This window comes from Lissotriton helveticus, chromosome 1_1 (genome assembly GCF_964261635.1).
Source record: "Lissotriton helveticus chromosome 1_1, aLisHel1.1, whole genome shotgun sequence".
In the NCBI taxonomy this organism is placed as follows: domain Eukaryota; kingdom Metazoa; phylum Chordata; class Amphibia; order Caudata; family Salamandridae; genus Lissotriton; species Lissotriton helveticus.
The window spans coordinates 516,617,817-516,638,422 of NC_136057.1; the positions used below are offsets into that span (position 1 = coordinate 516,617,817).

Here is a 20,606-nt window from a genome sequence, read left to right on the forward strand (position 1 = left end):
CCTAAAATGCCATTCTTTTCAAAGGAGATTTTTAGTTAGGCTCCTTGAGGTCGATCGGTACCTGTAAGTAAGAGATATAGACAAACTAGACGATAGGGTAGGGGAGGTGGGTTCACATAAAACTAGTATACTGGTATTGAATTACCAGGAACATATAAAACGCTAATTGTAGCGTAGCAACTAAACAATAGCAATACTTCATTCGATCGTCCCTGGCTTCTGGTCAGGTCAACTCTCTCTCTTCATTGGCGTTTTTGTCTAAATGGCAGATGTATCTAGCTCATAGTGTAAATAGGTATATTTTTTTTGATAGAGATGGATTTGTCTTCATTTATACATATGGTTCTTAAATCATGCCCCTTAAGTTGTTCATGTGCGCGTTTTATCAACATGCACTCCGTTGTTATTAGACTCAGTATTCCTTATCATACCCATGTATGTGTCTTTCAACTGTAGACATTAACGGCTTGCTGGCCAATTATGCGACATTATTCGTAGCCTTTACTTCATGCCTCTTATCCCATCATACACTTGTGCGTTTTTTCATACTGCTAATTTTCAGAATACGTGCCCTTTGCAATACCTTTGTTATTATTCCAGCTGTGTTTTAAACCTGCGATCAATATCGGCTTTTAGCCCAATACAGCGTAAAAAGCTCATAGCCTTGTCACCATCCTCACTATACTCTCGCCCTATATTATTTATGATATAGTATCATTCCGGTGGTGCTGTCAAACAAGCGGCGTAATGTGCATTCTCACATACCTGTATTAGCGGTTTTTAACACCTCATCCGGATCCCGGTGGGTCAGGGAGGCCTTCTGAAATAACGACACATGATTCAAAATGTATAGGAAGATCATGATACATTACGGTTTTGTCGGTGGGGTTCTCTTCCTCCACGCTACCTGCGGTCTCGTATAGCACCACTTGTGCTGACTCTGCCACCTGGGCCCGGGAAGACGAATTCCGTTCCGGGTTTGTGTGTTATTTCTTAAGACAGAGTGGCCACTGTAAAAAGACTGTACCCGGGCGGTCTAAGTCTGATTTCTGTAGTTTATTATCCTCATAAATGAGAAGGTATAAGTGTACCAAAGATATTAGTGAAATTATTACTCCCGATTTAATAAAATAATAACTCGAACTGAGTTACTCAATCCTATGTTCGTTGTTCCATATGTTCTTGAATATGTGTACGTGAAGATGGAACTATCGGCCAGCTTGCTTTTGACTATGTACACTCTGTGTATTTGATGGGCAAAATATGCAAAATGTATGAAGGAGCAGCTTGCTCTAGGGTCATATTGATAGGAAAATCGAGTCTTTTAAGTCCATATTTCATCAATGTGCATCAAGTCTTTATAGATATTTCATGTTGGGGCTATTCCTCTTAGTTCTGGTGAATCACAACTTTATGGGGACGGTCATTTATACATGCTCCCCCACGGAATGTTGTCGTTGAGTCCTTCTGAATCTGTTTTAAGTCTGTGTAACCACCTCTGCTCTTTTTCAAATAGGATTCTTTCTGCATTATGATCTCTGTTGCCTAGTGTTTCTAGGATTACCCAGTTCAGGTCATTAACTGTGTGTCCTGCTTCCAAATAGTGACTCGACATCTTGGTAGTAATTTTTTATACTTTACATTACTCCGATGTTCACATAGGCGCTGCTTGATTTTCCTACATGTCATGCCTATGTAGCGCTTTTCACATGGACATGTGATCATATAGATCACATGGCTGGTGTTACAATTCGTGTGATTCAGCAGTTTCCACTTGAAGTCTGGTAAAAGCTGTATTTCTTTAGTTGCTTTTGTTAGTGGGCACACTGAACACGATCCACATGGGTAATGGCCCATGACTGGGGTGGCATTCCAAAGTAAGTTAGTTCCTGTTGTCGATTTTTTGGGGGTGGTCTTGTATGGACCAACATGTCCTTCAGATTCCATGTCCTTTTGTTTGCAAATCTAGGTTTTGGCCAATTTATGTTTGCAGAAGTCAGGATTCCCCAATTTTTATTGACAATCTTTTTGATGTTGTTACTGGCCGGGCCATAGGTGGTAACACAGGTCATTAAGTCAGGTTCAGTAGTTCTGAGTGTTGGTTCTAGAAGGCTTTCCCTATTTTGATTTCTTGCCCTCTTTCTGTATTTTTCAATGATTCCATGAGGGTAATCTCTCTCTTTTAGTTTCCCACATAATTCAGTTGCCTGTATCTTGTACTCTGAGGTTTTACTACAATTTCTGCGCAGCCTCAGAAATTGACTGTAGGGGAGATTTTCCCTTAGGGGCCTCGGATGGAAACTTTGATATGAAAGTAGACTGTTTTTAGAGGTGGGTTTCTTATAACTCTTGGTCTGTAATGTTTGATTCTCAGCATAGATTGTAATGTCCAGGAAATCCAGTTGGTGGTTGTCTGCCGTATAGGTGAGCTTTAGCCATTCGTCCTTGGTATTAAGCCAGGCGTGGAAGTTATTGAAGCTCTCCATATCTCCCTCCCAGATCATAATAATGTCGTCAATATAACGATGCCAGAATTGAATCTGTTCGTGATAGGGTTGGTGGGGTTGTTAATGTATTCAGATTCGAAATTGCTTACGTAAAGCCCCACCACACTTGGAGCAAATGTGCTTCCCATGGAAGTTCCATGGCACTGCTGGTACATAGTGTCATTGTACTGGAAGTAATTTTCAGTGAGGGCCATCCTACAGCATTCTAGAACAAAGTGTCTTGGTGTTTTATAGTCCCAGTCACAGTTGAAGATTATGGTTTCCAATGTGTCAAGAGTCTTTTGTTGGGGGAGACTCGTGTAGAGACTCTCTACATCGAGCCCTACCAGGATCATGTTTTCCTCTAAGTAGTTGAAGTCCTTCAGGAGATTGAGGAGGTCCCTCGTATCTTTTAGGTAAGTAGGGGTCTTTTGTACTAGTGGCTTAAGGTATTGGTCGGCAAATTGCGATAGTGGTTCCAATACCGAACCAATTCCCGAGACAATTGGTCTTACTGGTGGTGGATGGCGTGCCTTATGAGTTTTCGGCAGTGAGTAGAAGTATGGTATCCTGGGATTAGTTGCCTCTAGAAAGTCAGCCTCCTTCTTTGAGATCCAATCGTTTGTTTCTGCTTCTGTGACCATTAATGAGATGGTTCTCTGTAATCTAGGTGTCGGGTCTATGCTGATGACTGTGTAGAATTTCTGGTCAGAGAGTAAATCCAGACACTGCTGGTTGTATCCTTCCTTGGAGAGGAGAACTACCCCTCCCCCCTTATCTGCTTGTTTTATGATGATTTCCCCATCATTCTTTAGTTCATCCAGTGCTTGTTGTTCCACTCGGGATAGGTTCTGAAAAGGTTTTTTTGTGTTGTCTTTTATGCCATCGATTTCCTTCATAATCGCCTGCTCAAAGGTTAGTATCTCTATGGGTACCTGTGAGTTTAGCGGACAAAAAGTTGATTTTTTCCGTAGTGTGGTATCTCCATCTGGTGTCGGGGGTTGTTGGTTACTGAAAAAGGCTTTTAATTTCAGTTTTCTGCAGAATTCTGCAATCTCACATTTTATTCTGAAAATGTCTAAGTTGGGTGTTGGAACATACCTCAGACCCCTGTTTAGGATGCGTTCCTGGTCTTTTGTCAGCACTTTGTTTGTTAGATTAACTACAAGGGTGTTGTGCTTATCCCTGCTTTCCCCCCGGTCACGCTCCTGGTTTGTACTTGTCGTGGTTGGTCCTGCCATGTAACTCCTTTTAGTCTTGTCCTTTGATTGGTTTGGCCTCTCCCTAAAAAAGGCGGCCTTTGTTGGTAGTTCCCTCCCATGGGTTGCTGCATCTGATGATTCATGGGTGGAGGTCCTTGGAAGTAGGGATCTACCCACCCTTGGAAATGGGGGTTAAAGGGATGAAATGGCATTTTTCTGCCATTGTTGGTCCCCTTGTTGTTCAATGGGGATTTGAGTTACAATCTGCGCTCCCACAGCTGTGCGCTGCTAATCATCAATAATCAAAAGAGGGGGGAGAAGGAATATGTGATCCTTTAGGTTTCCTTAGGTTCAATGTCATATAATCATAAGAGAAGGATCACTTGTCCTGCATAACCAGGGTATGCAGGGTTCGTTCTTACTAGTCCCAATAAAAAACCCTCATGCACATGTTCTAGATGGTAACTTAAGCGGTATATCTTGGTTCTCAACTTTCCCTCTCACGTGTGTGCATAATCATTGGGTTTAGTTGTTTTGCACCCTCCACCAGGAGGTTTTACCCTTAGTTAAGAGCAGTAGTGAGCAGTGATGTGGTTGTGAATAAGTGATGTGAATAAGTTAAAAATCCCTTCTCTCCAGATTCATGTGTTTATTGTTCTGGGTTCAGAGATAATAAAAATAGGTTAAGTGACTGAGAGTGATTGTGACTCTCTCACATTGTGATAAGTGAAATAGGTCGACATGTTTCAGCCCTCTGTAGCCGGTAGGTCAATGGGGCTTTCTTCAGGACCAAGGTGTAGGATGTGAAGAGACCACAGGCGTCTCTTAGTGTGGTTGGCAATCTGGGTATTTCCTAAAATGGCATTCTTTTCAAAGGAGATTTTTAGTTAGGCTCCTTAAGGTCGCTCGGTACCTGTAAATAAGAGATATAGATAAACTAGACGATAGGGTAGGGGAGGTGGGTTCACATAAAACTAGTATACTGGTATTGAATTACCAGGAACATATAAAATGCTAATTGTAGCGTAGCAACTAAAAAATAGCAATACTTCATTTGACCGTCCCCGGCTTCTGGTCAGGGTCAACTCTCTCTCTTCATTGGCGTTTTTGTCTAAATGGCAGATGTATCTAGCTCATAGTGTAAATAGGTATCTTTTTTTTGATAGAGATGGATTTGTCTTCATTTATACATATGGTTCTTAAATCATGCCCCTTAAGTTGTTCATGTGCGCGTTTTATCAACATGCACTCCGTTGTTATTAGACTCAGTATTCCTTATCATACCCATGTATGCGTCTTTCAACTGTAGACATTAACGGCTTGTTGGCCAATTATGCGACATTATTCGTAGCCTTTACTTCATGCCTCTTATCCCATCATACACTTGTGCGTTTTTTCATACCACTAATTTTCAGAATACGTGCAATTTTCAATACCTTTGTTATTATTCCAGCTGTGTTTTAAACCTGTGATCAAAATCGGCTTTTAGCCCAATACAGCGTAAAAAGCTCATAGCCTTGTCACCATCCTCACTATACTCTCGCCCTATATTATTTATGATATAGTATCATTCCGATGGTGCTGTCAAACAAGCGGCGTAATGTGCATTCTCACATACCTGTATTAGCGGTTTTTAATACCTCATCCGGATCCCGGTGGGTCAGGGAGGCCTTCTGAAATAACGACACATGATTCAAAATGTATAGGAAGATCATGATACATTGCGGTTTTGTCGTCGGGGTTCTCTTCCTCCACGCTACCTGCGGTCTCGTATAGCACCACTTGTGCTGACTCTGCCACCTGGGCCCGGGAAGACGAATTCCGTTCCGGGTTCGTGTGCTATTTCTGAAGACAGAGTGACCACTGTAAAAAGACTGTACCCGGGCGGTCTAAGTCTGATTTCTGTAGTTTATTATCCTCATAAATGAGAAGGTATAAGTGTACCAAAGATATTAGTGAAATTATTACTCCCGATTTAATAAAATAATAACTCGAACGGAGTTACTCAATCCTATGTTCGTTGTTCCATATGTTCTTGAATATGTGTACATGAAGATGGAACTATCGGCCAGCTTGCTTTTGACTATGTACATACTGCGTATTTGATGGGCAAAATATACAAAATGTATGAAGGAGCAGCCCAAAGGCCCGAGCTTGCTCTAGGGTGATATTGATAGGAAAATCGAGTCTTTTAAGTCCATATTTCATCAATGTGCATGAAGTCTTTATAGATATTTCATGTTGGGGCAATTCCTCTTAGTTCTGGTGAATCGCAACTTTATGGGGACGGTCATTTATACATGCTCCCCCACGGAATGTTGTCATTGAGTGAAATCTGTACAGGAGTTGTTTGGAAAGTCCAGCATAATGAGTGTTCCCGTAGTCCAGCCTGCTGGTGATGAGTGCTTGTGTGACGGTCCTTCTGGTGTTCTGAAGCAAACACTTGAACATCTTTCGTAGCATGCGTAGGATGTGCAAGCATGTGGAGCACACTGCTTTGACTTGAGCCATCATAGTGAACTTGCCGTATAGGATGATCCCTAGATCATCCTGCATGTTCTGTGGGTGTGAGTCTTGGTCCTAGATCCGAAGACTACCAGGTGGGATCCCATGGGGAGGTCTTGTTGCCAAGGACCAGTACTTCTCTCTTGTCGGAGCTGAGCTGCAGGCAGTTGGTTCTCATCCAGTCTGCTACCATGGTCAAGCAGTTCATAAAGTTGATCCTGCTGGTGATTGTCTGGTTAGCTAGGGAGATGATCAGTTGGGTGTCATCAGTGTTGGAGATGATGGTGATGTCTTGTGATCGGATGATGTTGGCGAGCAATGTCATGTATGTGTTGAAAAGGGTGGGGCTGAGGGGTGATTCCTGTGGGACTCTGCATATCAATCTCTTGGTCTCTGATGTGAAGGGTGACAGCCTGACCCTTTAGGTTCTTCCTGTGAGGAAGGAGCAGATCTATTTGAGAGCAGATTCTGTATACCAATCTTGTGGAATGTTCTGATTAGGGTGTTATGGTAAACAGTGTCAAAATTCAATTAATTTGTGAATTTGGATTTGTAATAAATGTTAAGGAAAACTAACTTTTAGAAAATGACCTTTTCCCTGAAGTTCCTGGAGGCTTATTTGTATTGTTATGTTATATTGATTTGTATGGTGCACTAATTACCCAAGAGGGTAACAAGGCGCTTGGCCAGCTGTGTAGATTTGAGGTCCTCAAAGGGCTTATACAAAGAGCCAGGTCTTCAGGATTGCAGAACTCAGGAAGTGAGGAGGAACCTCTGATGTGTTGAGGGAGGTTGTTCCATGTCTTAGATGCAATGTAGAAGAATGAACGACCTTCAGTTTTGCTTTCGCGGATGTGGGGAATGTGTGCGAGTGACAGTGAGGCAGAGCGTAGGTGTCTGGTGGGTTGGTAAAAGTGTATGCTGCTGTTCAGGTATTCTAGTCATGTGTTGTCTAGGGCTGTGTATGTGTGTGTGAGAAGTATGAATTGGCTGCTCTTGAGAATGGGAAGCCAGTGAAGCTTCTTGAGGTGCAGTGTGATGCGATTGCTTAATGGGAGGTTGAGTATGAGTCTTGCAGCGATGTTCTGGATTGTGTGAAGTCTGTACAGGAGTTGTTTGGAGAGTCCAGCATAAAGAGTGTTCCCGTAGTCCAGCATGCTGGTGATGAGTGCTTGTGTGACGGTCCTTCTGGTGTTCTGAGGCAAACACTTGAACATCTTTCGTAGCATGCATAGGATGTGCAAGCATGTGGAGCACACTGCTTTGACTTGAGCCATCATAGTGAACTTGCCATATAGGATGATCCCTAGATGTCTTGCATGTTCTGTGGGTGTGAGTCTTGGTCCTAGCTCCGAAGACTACCAGGTGGGGTCCCATGGGGAGGTCTTGTTGCCAAAGACCAGTACTTCTCTCTTGTTGGAGCTGAGCTGCAGGCAGTTGGTTCTCATCCAGTCTGCTACCATGGTCATGCAGTTCATAAAGTTGGTCCTGGTGGTGATTGTCTTGTTAGCTAGGGAGATGATCAGTTGGGTGTCATCAGCGTAGGAGATGATGGTGATGTGTTGTGATCGGATGATGTTGGCGAGCAATGTCATGTATATGTTGAAAAGGGTGGGGCTGAGGGGTGATTCCTGTGGGACTCTGCATATCAATCTCTTGGTCTCTGATGTGAAGGGTGACAGCCTGACCCTTTGGGTTCTTCCTGTGAGGAAGGAGCAGATCTATTTGAGAGCAGATTCTGTATATCAATCTTGTGGAATCTTCTGATGAGGGTGTTATGGTAAACAGTGTCAAAGGGCACGGAGAGGTCAAACAGGATGAGGGCTGCTGTTTCAACCTTGGTCCGGGATTACCTTACAGGCAGGAAGAACAACATTGGAATAAAGGGAAGGCTCTGCGCAGAATCCATCCTATTCTAAGTTCACAATGGCAGGCCCAGTTTTATACATTAATATCGCCCGTTCAGTGGAGATCAAACTGATCAAGATTAGCAAACAGAAAGCATAGACATTGCAAGAAAGTCAATTATGTATTGGATTTGATGATAGTCCATCAGAAGTATTAAAGTCACGAGCTTGTTAGGTCCAGACAAAGGTTTCAATAATGTAATCCTGAACACAAACTATGCTATGGGAAAGAGCAGACAGGCTTAACTAAAGGAATATGTGCAAAGCATGTAAAAGTACCAAAACAGTTCAAAAAGGTGGAAACAACACACAATACACATTTCACTTCAATTTCTAAAAATAGAGTAAAAATGAATAAACAAAAGTATGCTAAAACAACAAAATACAAGAAGGGGAACCAGAGATATGAAGTTTTGAAGACTTAAGAGAACAAGCATTGGCATAGCCAATAGGTCTCGCCTTTGGGGCCCTATACATGTTTAGCCATGCAACAGTTGATATTGTTGCACCAAGGATATTGTGCTGCATAACTATACTCATAAGGTCCCAAAAGCGAGACCTATTGGCTATGCCAATTCTTGTTTAGGACTTGTGCCCTGCTCTCCAGTCTCTCTGTCTGTCCCGGGATCAGCAGCCCTCCTCCCCTCCCTGTCCCGGGGTGGATGGCTTTCCTCCCCCTCTACCAGTCTGGATGTCCGCCCTACTCCCCCAGTCTTTGACAGTGCAGCTCTGCTCAGCACTCTGCACAGGACGGCATGCAGTACAGCCGCACCGGGACCTGCCTCCAGTCTATTGGCGGCCAAGAAGCACCTTTGCGGGTCCCTGATCCCGGGACAGCAAGGAGCAGGAGGAGAGGCCCCTCCGGCGGGGCCGTGGGTACAGCTTCTCGGCTGTGGGGAAGTGCCCTGCGGATCTGGGCTTGCCCTGTTTCCACTCCGCATTACAACTCAGGAACTACACACTTTGGAATGGCCGGCCATATGCTCCAATAATAGTTATATTGTATGCTGCTTGTATACTCTAAAAAAAATACGAGGTGTGCCCTTACGTTAGATATGTGCAGATACAACTTCGCCAGAGCACACTAGGTTGCACCTAGGTCCCCATGTTGGATCGCGCCACAAAATGCACTTGTTTGCTTTGGAGTACTCTCCAGAAAGTGTCCCTGTTTTGAATTTTTGAGGTTAATTTAGAATTTCTCGTGAAAGTAACATCTGTATACATCCTAGATACAAAGGGATGCCGTGTAATGCACAGCGCAAGCAACTGTCAGACGTGCCAGTGAAGGAGTCCCAGAGCACAGCAACCAAGGGATATGTGTACAGTGACGTCATTGTAGTTAGCGGGGCATAGGGACTCATGCATAAGATACAGATTTATATTGCACGTACAGGTGTGTGCGTATAGCACCGAAAATATGCGAAGGCCATTCATAACTCGCTTGCAGTGACCTCGGGCCAGGGGCAGGAAGAGGTTTTGCCGGTGTAGAAGACATTCGCACTGCAAGTTCCTCGACTGAAAAGTGCACGGCCGGCCAAGCCTGGAATGTGACAGTGATAGCGCAGAGGGAATGTGTCTGCAGAAAGCACGGCCTCTCTTGCTATCTTTCCTAAAATGCTTTAAAAATACATTTGCACTTCGGTCCCGGGCCCCTCTCAATGCCCTCTTCCATCAGCACACCCTCATTTTTTTTATTTTTCTCCTTTGTTTTTTAATAAAGAGCAAGAGGGGTTTAGAAGCGTCTGTTTTGTATTTTTCCTGTTTGTTTTTTTAATAAAGAGTGAGAGGGGTTTTGGAGCGTCTGTTTACAAAACTGTGATTTTGAGCAGTATTCCTCAGCTCACTTGGCGGTTTCCAGTTTTCTGTGATTAGCAGTGTTCTCTCAGAGAGAGTTTTGCGCCCTTTGTGAGGACTTCTGCAGTCGGGATGAATATTTGCGCCCTCTAGTCTGGGATGAGCCAGCCTCCAAGTTCAACTCACAGAGCCTTCACATCCAGGACGCCTGGCACTGCGGACAGTTCGATAGAGCGTTGAAAATCGGATTCCCTGCCACATACAATTATTATTCACGCAAAGGATAGAATAGATTATACAGTTAAAAGTTGGCTTGACGTATTTTTCCTTGTCCGAAAATGCTAAAGTGACGTACGCTGCATAGTTCGTAACAATAACGTTATAACTTTACTTTTTTTATGTAAGGGTATATACCCAGGCAGACTTACAGTACAAGAAAAAGGCTATTTAGAAAAGCATATTATATAAATTGTATAAATATTAATAATACAAATAGTGCAATGGACTGAAATGATATCAACAAAGATGATTTTAATTCCAATAAAAACATATAGATTTGTATACACAATATAAGCGATAAAAACTATTGATTCCTTGTGTGACCTCTCTTTTAACACATCTTATGAAATCATAGCAATTTAATTTTAAAAGTTTTGTTCCTTATTTTTAAGTCTCTGGTTATGAAGAATAGGGCTGTGTGTGTCAACGCGTTTCGACAAGGTCTTTTGTCTTCATCAGGACAGATGAATATTCAGCCACTTTTTCTAGACAAAATAAAACAATATTTTTAAATGACATAAAATTAACAGTGCATTGCCTCTTTTTTATACTTCAAAAAAATCTTTCATTTGATGAAAACATATTTTTCTCTTAGCCAAACTTGTATTCTCACACGAATCTTTTCGAATAAAAAGAGTTGGAAAACGTACATATCTTATAACTCTTGATGTATATAGTAATGATGTAAATAGTTCACAATCTATCTTCATGTTCAAGATAACAAAACATTACTGAACATACATACATGTAGATGTCAAAATAAATAGTTGGCGTAACATTTTGGCGTTTTTGTATGAACAGGATATCTGTATCCGTATTCATAAAGTTTATACTGCATTAAAAGAAAGCATTTTATTTTTAGTTCCTCTTGGATTCATCCAGAATTTTATAGATTCTTTTTGTGTTGACCGGCCTATAAAATAAGATTTCACTAACAAGCTATGTTTCGACTGTGAAATGCTTATTTTCCAGAAAAAAAAGTTTTAGCAAGACATTTTATGCAAGAGACAGGGATTATTTAAAGTAAATACAACTTGAATTTTTTACTATTTATTCTTTCTGGATCTAGGGGTCAGGGGAAGATACAAGATACCTTCCCCTGACCCCTAGATCCAGAAAGAATAAATAGTAAAAAATTCAAGTTGTATTTACTTGAAATAATCCCTGTCTCTTGCATAAAATGTCTTGCTAAAACTTTTTTTTCTGGAAAATAAGCATTTCACAGTCGAAACATAGCTTGTTAGTGAAATCTTATTTTATAGGCCGGTCAACACAAAAATAATCTATAAAATTCTGGATGAATCCAAGAGGAACTAAAAATAAAATGCTTTCTTTTAATGCAGTATAAACTTTATGAATACGGATACAGATATCCTGTTCATACAAAAACGCCAAAATGTTACGCCAACTATTTATTTTGACATCTACATGTATGTATGTTCAGTAATGTTTTGTTATCTTGAACATGAAGATGGATTGTGAACTATTTACATCATTACTATATACATCAAGAGTTATAAGATATGTACGTTTTCCAACTCTTTTTATTCGAAAAGATTCGTGTGAGAATACAAGTTTGGCTAAGAGAAAAATATGTTTTCATCAAATGAAAGATTTTTTTGAAGTATAAAAAAGAGGCAATGCACTGTAAATTTTATGTCATTTAAAAATATTGTTTTATTTTGTCTAGAAAAAGTGGCTGAATATTCATCTGTCCTGATGAAGACAAAAGACCTTGTCGAAACGCGTTGACACACACAGCCCTATTCTTCATAACCAGAGACTTAAAAATAAGGAACAAAACTTTTTAAATTAAATTGCTATGATTTCATAAGATGTGTTAAAAGAGAGGTCACACAAGGAATCAATAGTTTTTATCGCTTATATTGTGTATACAAATCTATATGTTTTTATTGGAATTAAAATCATCTTTGTTGATATCATTTCAGTCCATTGCACTATTTGTATTATTAATATTTATACAATTTATATAATATGCTTTTCTAAATAGCCTTTTTCTTGTACTGTAAGTCTGCCTGGGTATATACCCTTACATAAAAATTGTTTTCCCTGACCCAGGAGTCCTATCCCTATCAGGGGGTCCTTGATACCTACAAAGTTATAACTTTACACCAGTGTCCCAGCCATTTCTGTACTGACCTAACTTCTTTCTAGCGCTCCAAAGTATCCTCATGGTGTCAATGTGGCGCTATAGAGTGACATTAAATAGCGGTGGGGGAAGAGTGCGGACGAGAGCCATCGCGCAAGTAGGGGGTGGGGGAGTGCAGCCGAGCGCAGGCAGCGTTTCCCTTGAATGAGCGAGCATGATAATTGCTAACACATGGTGCCGCTCGCTCCTGCAAGGGAATCGCTAAACGTGCACATGTTGCCATTTAAAGCAATGCAACGTGTGCACGTTTTTGCCTGCAAACCTGGAGCGATTTCAAAAGGTCTCTTTCCTATGCAACGCATGCGCTGCGTAGGCGAGACCTAAAAAGCACCAAGAAAAAGTAAAGTACCAATTAGTAATCATTGTCTATGGGTCTGTGGGTGACTGGTGACTGGGATCTATGTATGATTTCAGGCCAACCACAATGAAACGTGGATCAGATAAGCCAACTACGTTTGTCCCAATGAAATATTTTAAGTAGTGAGTAATCTCTTTTACGGAACTCAGAATCCTCTAGCGGTGCAAGACTTTAGGCTGTATCTGTTGATGAGTGCCAGGTGACCCGATAACTTCTCGCCGAGGACCTGCTAAAATGGATATGCTGCAGAGGAGAAACACCAAGGAAAAGAACCCTGTTTCTTCAGCCAGCTGCACAGATTTTCTGAGATTTCAGAAGTCCAGTTAGATACAGCCTTGTGTCCCAGGACATTGGAGGACAGAACTCGCTCCGGCAGGATCTAGTCCAGGTCCAGTTACAAATGGTCAGGTGGTCACTTCAGGAAAAAAGGTATTTTGAAGCTTATTGTGTCCCTGTAGCCATACAGGAGGTCAGCCAACTAATGCTTGGAGTCCACTTCTTTGTCCACTGTACAAGCGGGAGCAGGTCCACCCCTTCAGGTCTCAAACAGCAGGTGCAGTTGTTCTTCTACAGGTCCAGAAATGGTTCTGAGGAAGGTGCCTTGGTGTGCCACATTTATGGTTGGCACTAGCTTGTGGGTGGGGGTGACCCCTGGCTCCTCTCTAACAAATGGGGTAGGAGTTCCCAGGAGTAACCTTATCTATTTTTGAAGCAGTTTTGTGTTTTCCCCACTACAAACTATTCCACAGAGCACCTTACTGGTAAAATCAGAAACAATGTTTTCCTTTGTGCATAGCCTATGAGCCTGCCCAGACGTATTTCAAAGGTAGATGATTCTGAGGGTAGCGCCCCTCCCACTTGGTTTGGAGCCAGCCTGTCTGAGGGTACAAATGTTTGCCTTCCCTAAATCTCACCTTACACTTCCCTGTGAAAGGGCTGGCCCTTTACAAGTTAATGGAGTTTGTGGGTCCACCATAATTTGCCTTCATGCAAGGGGAAGAAAAGCACCTCCCATGCCCAAGCCATTGTTTCTGCTTTTGAAGCTGTTTTCACACCTCATTAAGGTGCAATTTATCTTCTTGGAGCTTCAGGCAGGAAAAAGGTAACTTTCTATGGCATATTTTTCCTAAATGTTTATTAAAAATCTAAAGTCGTCATTGAGCGGGATTTTTTATAAATATAAAAAATAGTGGCTGGATTATTTTTAGAGCTAATTCCAAACATGAGATAGCAGAAATATTATTTTTCCCTCTATTCTAGTTTTCTCATTGGACAGTTAGAGCCTTCAACAGTTAGAATAGCTTTTTGGGGGCTTGTGGATATCTTGATAACGAAAAAGTCCATATATCTCACTTTTAAACATTATGCTTTCTGCCTTGTGAGCTTCAAGGCCTACATAGAGGTGACTTATTACTAATTAAAAGGAAGTTTTTTACCCTCTTAAAAGTTATTTTGACAGGTCAAGTTGCAGGTTTAAACAGCAGCAGTTGGGCTACAATGGTAGGCATTAAGCCTTGTTTTTCTGTGCCACACAAGTGGATGGCAAAATAAATGCTGCAGTCTACAGGCAACATTTAAATTTAGCGGCCATGGGTGTAGTTTCTACACCATATACTATGGCTTTAGATGAGAATTAAATATTCTTATCTGGGATTAGTCCATTTTTACATGTTTTAGGGCAGATACAGAGCACATACACTGGACACTGGACAGCAGTGCCCCAATGTGGAGACACTAAAAATCAGCAATAAAACTCAGCAAAAAAGGGTGATTGCACAAAAAGGGGCATTGCCTCACACAAATAATTATCAAGAAAAACAACACAAAAGTAGTAACACTGATAGTAATGATTCCTTCCAAAATGTGTGCATGACCCTAAATATACAAATTCCTCATGTGTCTGCGTGAGAGTAAGTGATCCTCTCTGTGCCACCCTAAATGCTGCCTAAGGCTGAAGGATTTCCTATTTAGAAAAAAAAATTGGGCATGATATGTTGAGTAGGTGGGGTGCAGGTCAGTGAGTGAAGAATGCTTTGCAAAGAAAATGCGTGACATGTGGGCAATATACAGGTGCACATTATTGGGAGTCTGAGCCAATAGACAATTGGCAGAGATCAGCTGATATGTGTAACATATTTTAGACCCTGTGGGAATCCGGATTACATTAAAATACGTTAGTCTGACCTGTAATACGTGATACTTGATAAACGTACGCTGAGAGCCAAAAATACCTTTTTAAATTGGATCAACAGTCTCAGATGAAGTGTCAGATAAAGGTAAACGTCTGAGATGTATTTCTCCAATTTAACCACCAGGCAAATCTAGCTTCAGAAAACAGACCACAAAAAATGTGCAGCTCCAGTATTTTCGCCACTATTTGCAGACAGAGATTGAGCCTACGGAATTGACGTAAGAGGGAAAAGAGACTTTGATGTGTCTTTTAATCCAATCGGAAGGTCACAATTATTATCCAGATAAAGATGGCTTCACACGGTGTCTTCAATAACACATACCATTTGTTACGAAAACAAGAATCTTTAATCTCTGGGCCACTCTCACCTATACACATGCAACGTGCCCTTCTAGGATTGTCAGTGTAGTGTATCGCTATTAATGCATATAAAAACTTAATAGGTTCTCGTGTAATTCAGAACGAGCAAACAGCACTGACAGCGACGTTCTTGTGCGCGTTTACTGGGAGTTAAAAGAGAACGATGGTGTACTATTTATGAATGTCCTTGACAAATTATGGCATTTTTCTTCGCGCAGGGTGAACATTTTTTAAAATAGTAAAAAGTAATGTGCATGAAATCAGCTGCAAGGCAATTAGCCCCTCCTTTATTAAGAGAGATTCGAAAACCTAGAAGAGACGCTATTGAACTGGACGTGATTTTATTTTATAATCTCAGGTCGAGATGCTAGGACTTGGCAGATATGCTCTGCAAGGTTAATGATATATAAACTGAAACTTCTGGCAACTGAGGTGACGTTTGGTGTGCATTAAGATGCTGGTCACATCCAACTTCCACGAAACGCGTTGGAGCTTTTACATACATAGCTAGATGATGGTCTTTTGGTTGGGAGTGGGGGTCTCCCTGCTTCTCTGCCAGGCGACTGACAGCTCTTTGCAATGCATGTGAAGATACATGACGTGAGCGGACTGTCACGGCCATGTCTCGGCGCCTCGAATGAGCCCTGAAGCGTCCCTGAAGCGGAGAGGCGGAGACCTGTCAAACACGGTCGAATAGGCGGCACAGAGGCGGGACTCGCACCCGGCACATCTCACGAAGCGCCGTGACTGTGACACCGGTTGAGGAGCTGGCAGAGTGGGAACACACCTTGAAGGCTGCGACCGAGGGAGGAGGCGTGGAGCCAGTCAGCGAGCCGCGGGCGGAGGGTCATTCAGCAGACACCAGGGCATGAAAGGCGCCTCCGCCTGCTCCAGCGCGGGGCTGCAGGGGGCCCAACTGAAGGCTCCAGTGGCGGCATGCAGCGGGGTGGGCGCGCCAGAGAACCGTGGCACCGGGGGTAAAGGAGCCCTGACGGGCGCCGTCTTAGCAGAGCGGAAGAACCACCCCGCCCCACCGCTGCCCCGACATGACCGTGGTGGCCGGAGGAGAGGACGAGCCGAGGGAGGTGGCCCTAAGAGCGCCCAGAGAGCACGAAGAGGGCGGCTGCGTGGCCCACGAGGAGCCGGAGCCCGGCGAGCCGCCCAGCCCGGACTGCTGCGAGCGTGTGGTGATCAACATCTCCGGGCTGCGCTTCGAGACGCAGCTGCGCACCCTGGCGCGCTTCCCGCGCACGCTGCTGGGGGACCCGCGGCGCCGCGTGCGCTTCTTCGACCCCCTGCGCAACGAGTACTTCTTCGACCGCAACCGGCCCAGCTTCGACGCCATCCTCTACTACTACCAGTCCGGGGGCCGGCTGCGGCGGCCCGTCAACGTGCCCGTGGACATCTTCCTGGAGGAGGTGAAGTTCTACGAGCTGGGCGAGCGCGTGCTGGAGCTCTTCCGCGAGGATGAAGGCTTCATCCGCGAGGAGGAGCGGCCGCTGCCCGCCGGGGCCCTGCAGCGCCAGCTCTGGCTGCTCTTCGAGTACCCCGAGAGCTCCGGCCCGGCGCGGGGCATTGCCATCGTCTCCGTCATGATCATCCTCATCTCCATTGTCATCTTCTGCTTAGAGACTCTGCCCGAGTTCCGCGAGGAGGCAGCGAGACTGTCTGGCGACCCATTCCTGGCTTTTAACGACACCCGAGCGAGCCTCACCCGGAGCAGCCCGTTCACCGACCCATTTTTCCTCACCGAGACCCTATGTATTGTCTGGTTTTCATTCGAGCTGCTGGTGCGCTTTGCAGCCTGCCCCAGCAAGCCAGCCTTCTTTAGGAACATGATGAATGTGATTGATATTGTGGCCATCATCCCTTACTTCATCACCCTGGGCACGGAGCTGGCAGAGCAGCAGGGTGGAGGCAACAACGGGCAGCAGGCCATGTCCTTGGCCATTCTACGGGTTATCCGGCTGGTGCGGGTCTTCAGGATATTCAAGCTCTCTCGGCACTCCAAGGGGCTGCAGATCCTGGGCAAGACCCTGCAGGCCAGCATGCGGGAGTTGGGGCTGCTCATCTTCTTTCTTTTTATTGGGGTCATCCTCTTCTCCAGTGCTGTGTACTTTGCAGAGACTGACGACCCTGAATCACTTTTCACCAGCATCCCGGATGCCTTCTGGTGGGCGGTGGTGTCCATGACTACAGTAGGTTATGGGGACATGTACCCCACGACCATAGGGGGCAAGATTGTGGGCTCTCTATGTGCCATCGCCGGTGTGCTGACCATTGCTTTACCTGTGCCTGTCATTGTGTCCAACTTCAATTACTTCTATCACCGGGAGAAGGAGCAGGAAGAGCAGGCCCAGTACACGCATGTGCCCTGTGGGCGGCAGTCCAGCCCTTACCGCGAGCACATGGGTACAGGCAGCAGACTCTCTCTCCACAGGTCCGACTTCACTGAAGACCTAGAGGAACTCAAGTATTCACAGTATTGCTCAACCAACCAGGACTACACAGATGGAAAGCTTTACACAGAGGTATGATTTCCTAGAATGAACTCTGCACATGGTAGGCAGAATGAACTCTGCACATGGTAGGCATCATTCCAGCCTGTAGGGCACTGTCTAAGTAACGCCAGTGATTCTCCATGAGGCACAGAGAAAATATGTCTGTGGGAGAGATCAGGAAAATAAGGACCACAGCAAGTTTTTGAGATGGATCCTGCAAAGAGAAATGCTTTGCTCAAGTATGGTAGATTGTACAGACAAGGACCTGTGCTTCATTACATAGGAACAAACCTGGGGAGACATAATAGAAATTAAGACTGCAAAGGTGGGACAATGAGGTATGGGGTGAAATCTCCTTATGGATACCCTTGATCCAGCCTAAGGTGAAATGGGAAATGAAGCCTACAGTGGTGTGACAGCTCAACAAGAGGGCCTGGCCATTGTACAGCCAAGGGCCTGTGGTTCACATAAAGGAAATATAAGCGATGATAACATCAGGAAAATTAGGACTACTGAGGTGTAAGTAAAGGGACTCGGGTTGAACTCCACACTCGAAAACATCCCTTTCTGAAATTTGGGGAAATCATACAATCAAGGACACGTGCCCATTATTCAGAAATGAATGAGCAAATCTGCCTGGGAATGAGGGCTCGAGAGGTGAGAATGGGAATACTAGCGTAACCTCTTCACATAGATACCAACATGGTGGAGCACCCTCTTTCCAGATGGGTGTACCTGCAGGGTGCTCATAAACAGTCTCCAGCATTGAGGATATTTTACAGCAGAGTTGAGACTGCAACGATGGGGTGGACCTCTGCTTATGGATAATTAAAAACATCCTGGAAACATCTCCCACTTTATATCCTTCACACTTAAAAGTACAATAGCATTACTAAGGAAATTAAAGGACCAAAATCTTCTGTGGAAAGACAGGGATGTATCCTAGAGTCTCCCCATCTCCGATGCCATCAACTCAAACACGTTCCACCTTGTTGATTATTTTGTAGAAAAGGAGAGTGAACAAATGGGCGATGATTAATTTGTTTGGGGCTGGATACCAGTTTCAGACAACACAGGTACCTCCTTGATGGTGTTTTAATGACAGCTGGGTAACACAGATCTACTTGGGGGGGCTGACTACCCTGTTCTTCATAGTACGCTGTGCATTCATCGGACCAGCTGCAGCGATTTATGTAGAAGCACTTTACAATCAATCAAGTCAAATGTTGCCCACTCCCTTTCTCCTCCCACCCCTTCATCAGGTGTAGCTCATACCAATGTGGTATTTCCTTAATTTAATGCATAATGAATGCGTTTTTGCACATATTGTTTTGTTTACACCCATGCCATGGCTTTAATTATGGTTTACTCTGTTAACCAAATGCTCACGCATGGACATGCCTTCCTATGCAAGGTCAATTCAGGGACATCTACATTTTCATTTAGCATTGGTTCTAAGGACATTCTGTTATGTTGTGAATAACAACTGGGGACTTATTTGGGTCATATGCCGGCCATTCCCAAGGTGGAAGTGATTAACAGACTTCTGAACAGTATTGAGTCATTTTAGACGTTAGTTTACATGTTGTGTTGTGTATGTCCAGCGGGAGAGTTGTGGGGTTACTTTCTAAAATTATATATTTTTATATGGACGTAATTGTTCTGTTTTTATGTAATGCGCGAAACTTTAATGGGAAATGGTGCAAAATAAGAGAAGTGTTCTAAAATTGGGCTTCCTTATGTCTCCGCTGCCTCCCTCCACCCCAGTGTACCTGAAGGAATGTTATGTTAAGGGATTTTATAGCATGGGTGGCTGCCGCAACAACGGAGCTTCCCAGCGCTGCACCTTAGAAATAGGAAGCAGATGCTAACGGCCTCTCAAAAAGGAAAACAAAGGGATTTAGGTAGGCAACAACCATGTCTTCAGAGATTTCCTGAATAACAGAAGGTTTTCAGTATTTCTAATGAAGAGCGGAAGTGCATTCTTAAGGGGGGGAGCCTTGGCGTGGAAAGAACGTTCACCAGCTCAAGCCATCTGAACTCGGGGAAGAGTGGCCAAGTTGAAGTTAGCTGAGTGTAGGTGGCGGAAGGTTTTGTAAGAAAATAAGAGATTGGACAAAATAGAAGCTCTTTGGCAGAATATGATCTTATGGGCTGTACACAAGGTCTTAAAATGTATGCACTTCTCTACTGGAAGCCAGTGCAATTGGTGAAGAAGGGCAGAAACAGGTAAAAACTGTGGAAGGGCAAAAAGTAGCCGAGCTGCTGCATTCTGGGCAAGCTGGAGTCTTCTGATGACTGACCTGTTAGTGCCAAGGTACAAGTTGTTGCAATAGTCAAGTTGGGATAGAATTACTGTTTGAATAATAGTTTGGTGGGTACTGGTATCAAAGAGCCCAAGGATCAGTGTGAACCTTCTCATAAGTCCGAAACAGGTGGCAACAACTGATTTAACTTTTGCCTTAAAGGCCAGGGTGATGTCCATGACAACTCCTATTTTTTATGGTGGGCTTGGGTATGGGAGAGACCCAAGAGAAGAGGGCCACCAATGGTTGTCCCAAGAAAGGGTGTCTTTTCCCAGAAGAAATACTTCTGTTGTATTAGCATTCAGGTGGAGGCAGTTGTCATTCATCCATTCTGCAACCGCTAACAGTCCTCATTGAAAATTAGACCTGTCCAGCATCGGGTTATCTGTAAAGGAGAAACACCAACTGCGTGTCATTGGCATAGGCTATCATAGCAATCCCAAATAGATTTGATAATCTGTGCCAAAGGCTGGATGTAGAAATTAAAGAGGGTGGGGCTCAGCAAAGAGCTGTGGGGGACACCATGAGGTAGAGAATGAAGGTGGAA

The 20,606-nt window shown here is 43.7% G+C and overlaps 1 protein-coding gene across 1 annotated transcript; it reads left to right on the top strand.

Moving 5' to 3' along the window:
* Positions 1–15,987: 15,987 nt before the first annotated feature.
* Positions 15,988–19,405, top strand: LOC144813001 (potassium voltage-gated channel subfamily A member 3-like). The gene has a single exon (XM_078673982.1). The coding sequence runs from the start codon at positions 16,299–16,301 to the stop codon at positions 17,787–17,789; it is 1,491 nt and encodes a 496-aa protein (XP_078530108.1). The 5' UTR covers positions 15,988–16,298; the 3' UTR covers positions 17,790–19,405.
* Positions 19,406–20,606: the final 1,201 nt, after the last annotated feature.

What these genes read in the sequence shown, in the direction of transcription:
- LOC144813001 (XM_078673982.1), top strand. Translation starts at nt 16,299, where the DNA reads ATGACCGTGGTGGCCGGAGGAGAGGACGAGCCGAGGGAGGTGGCCCTA.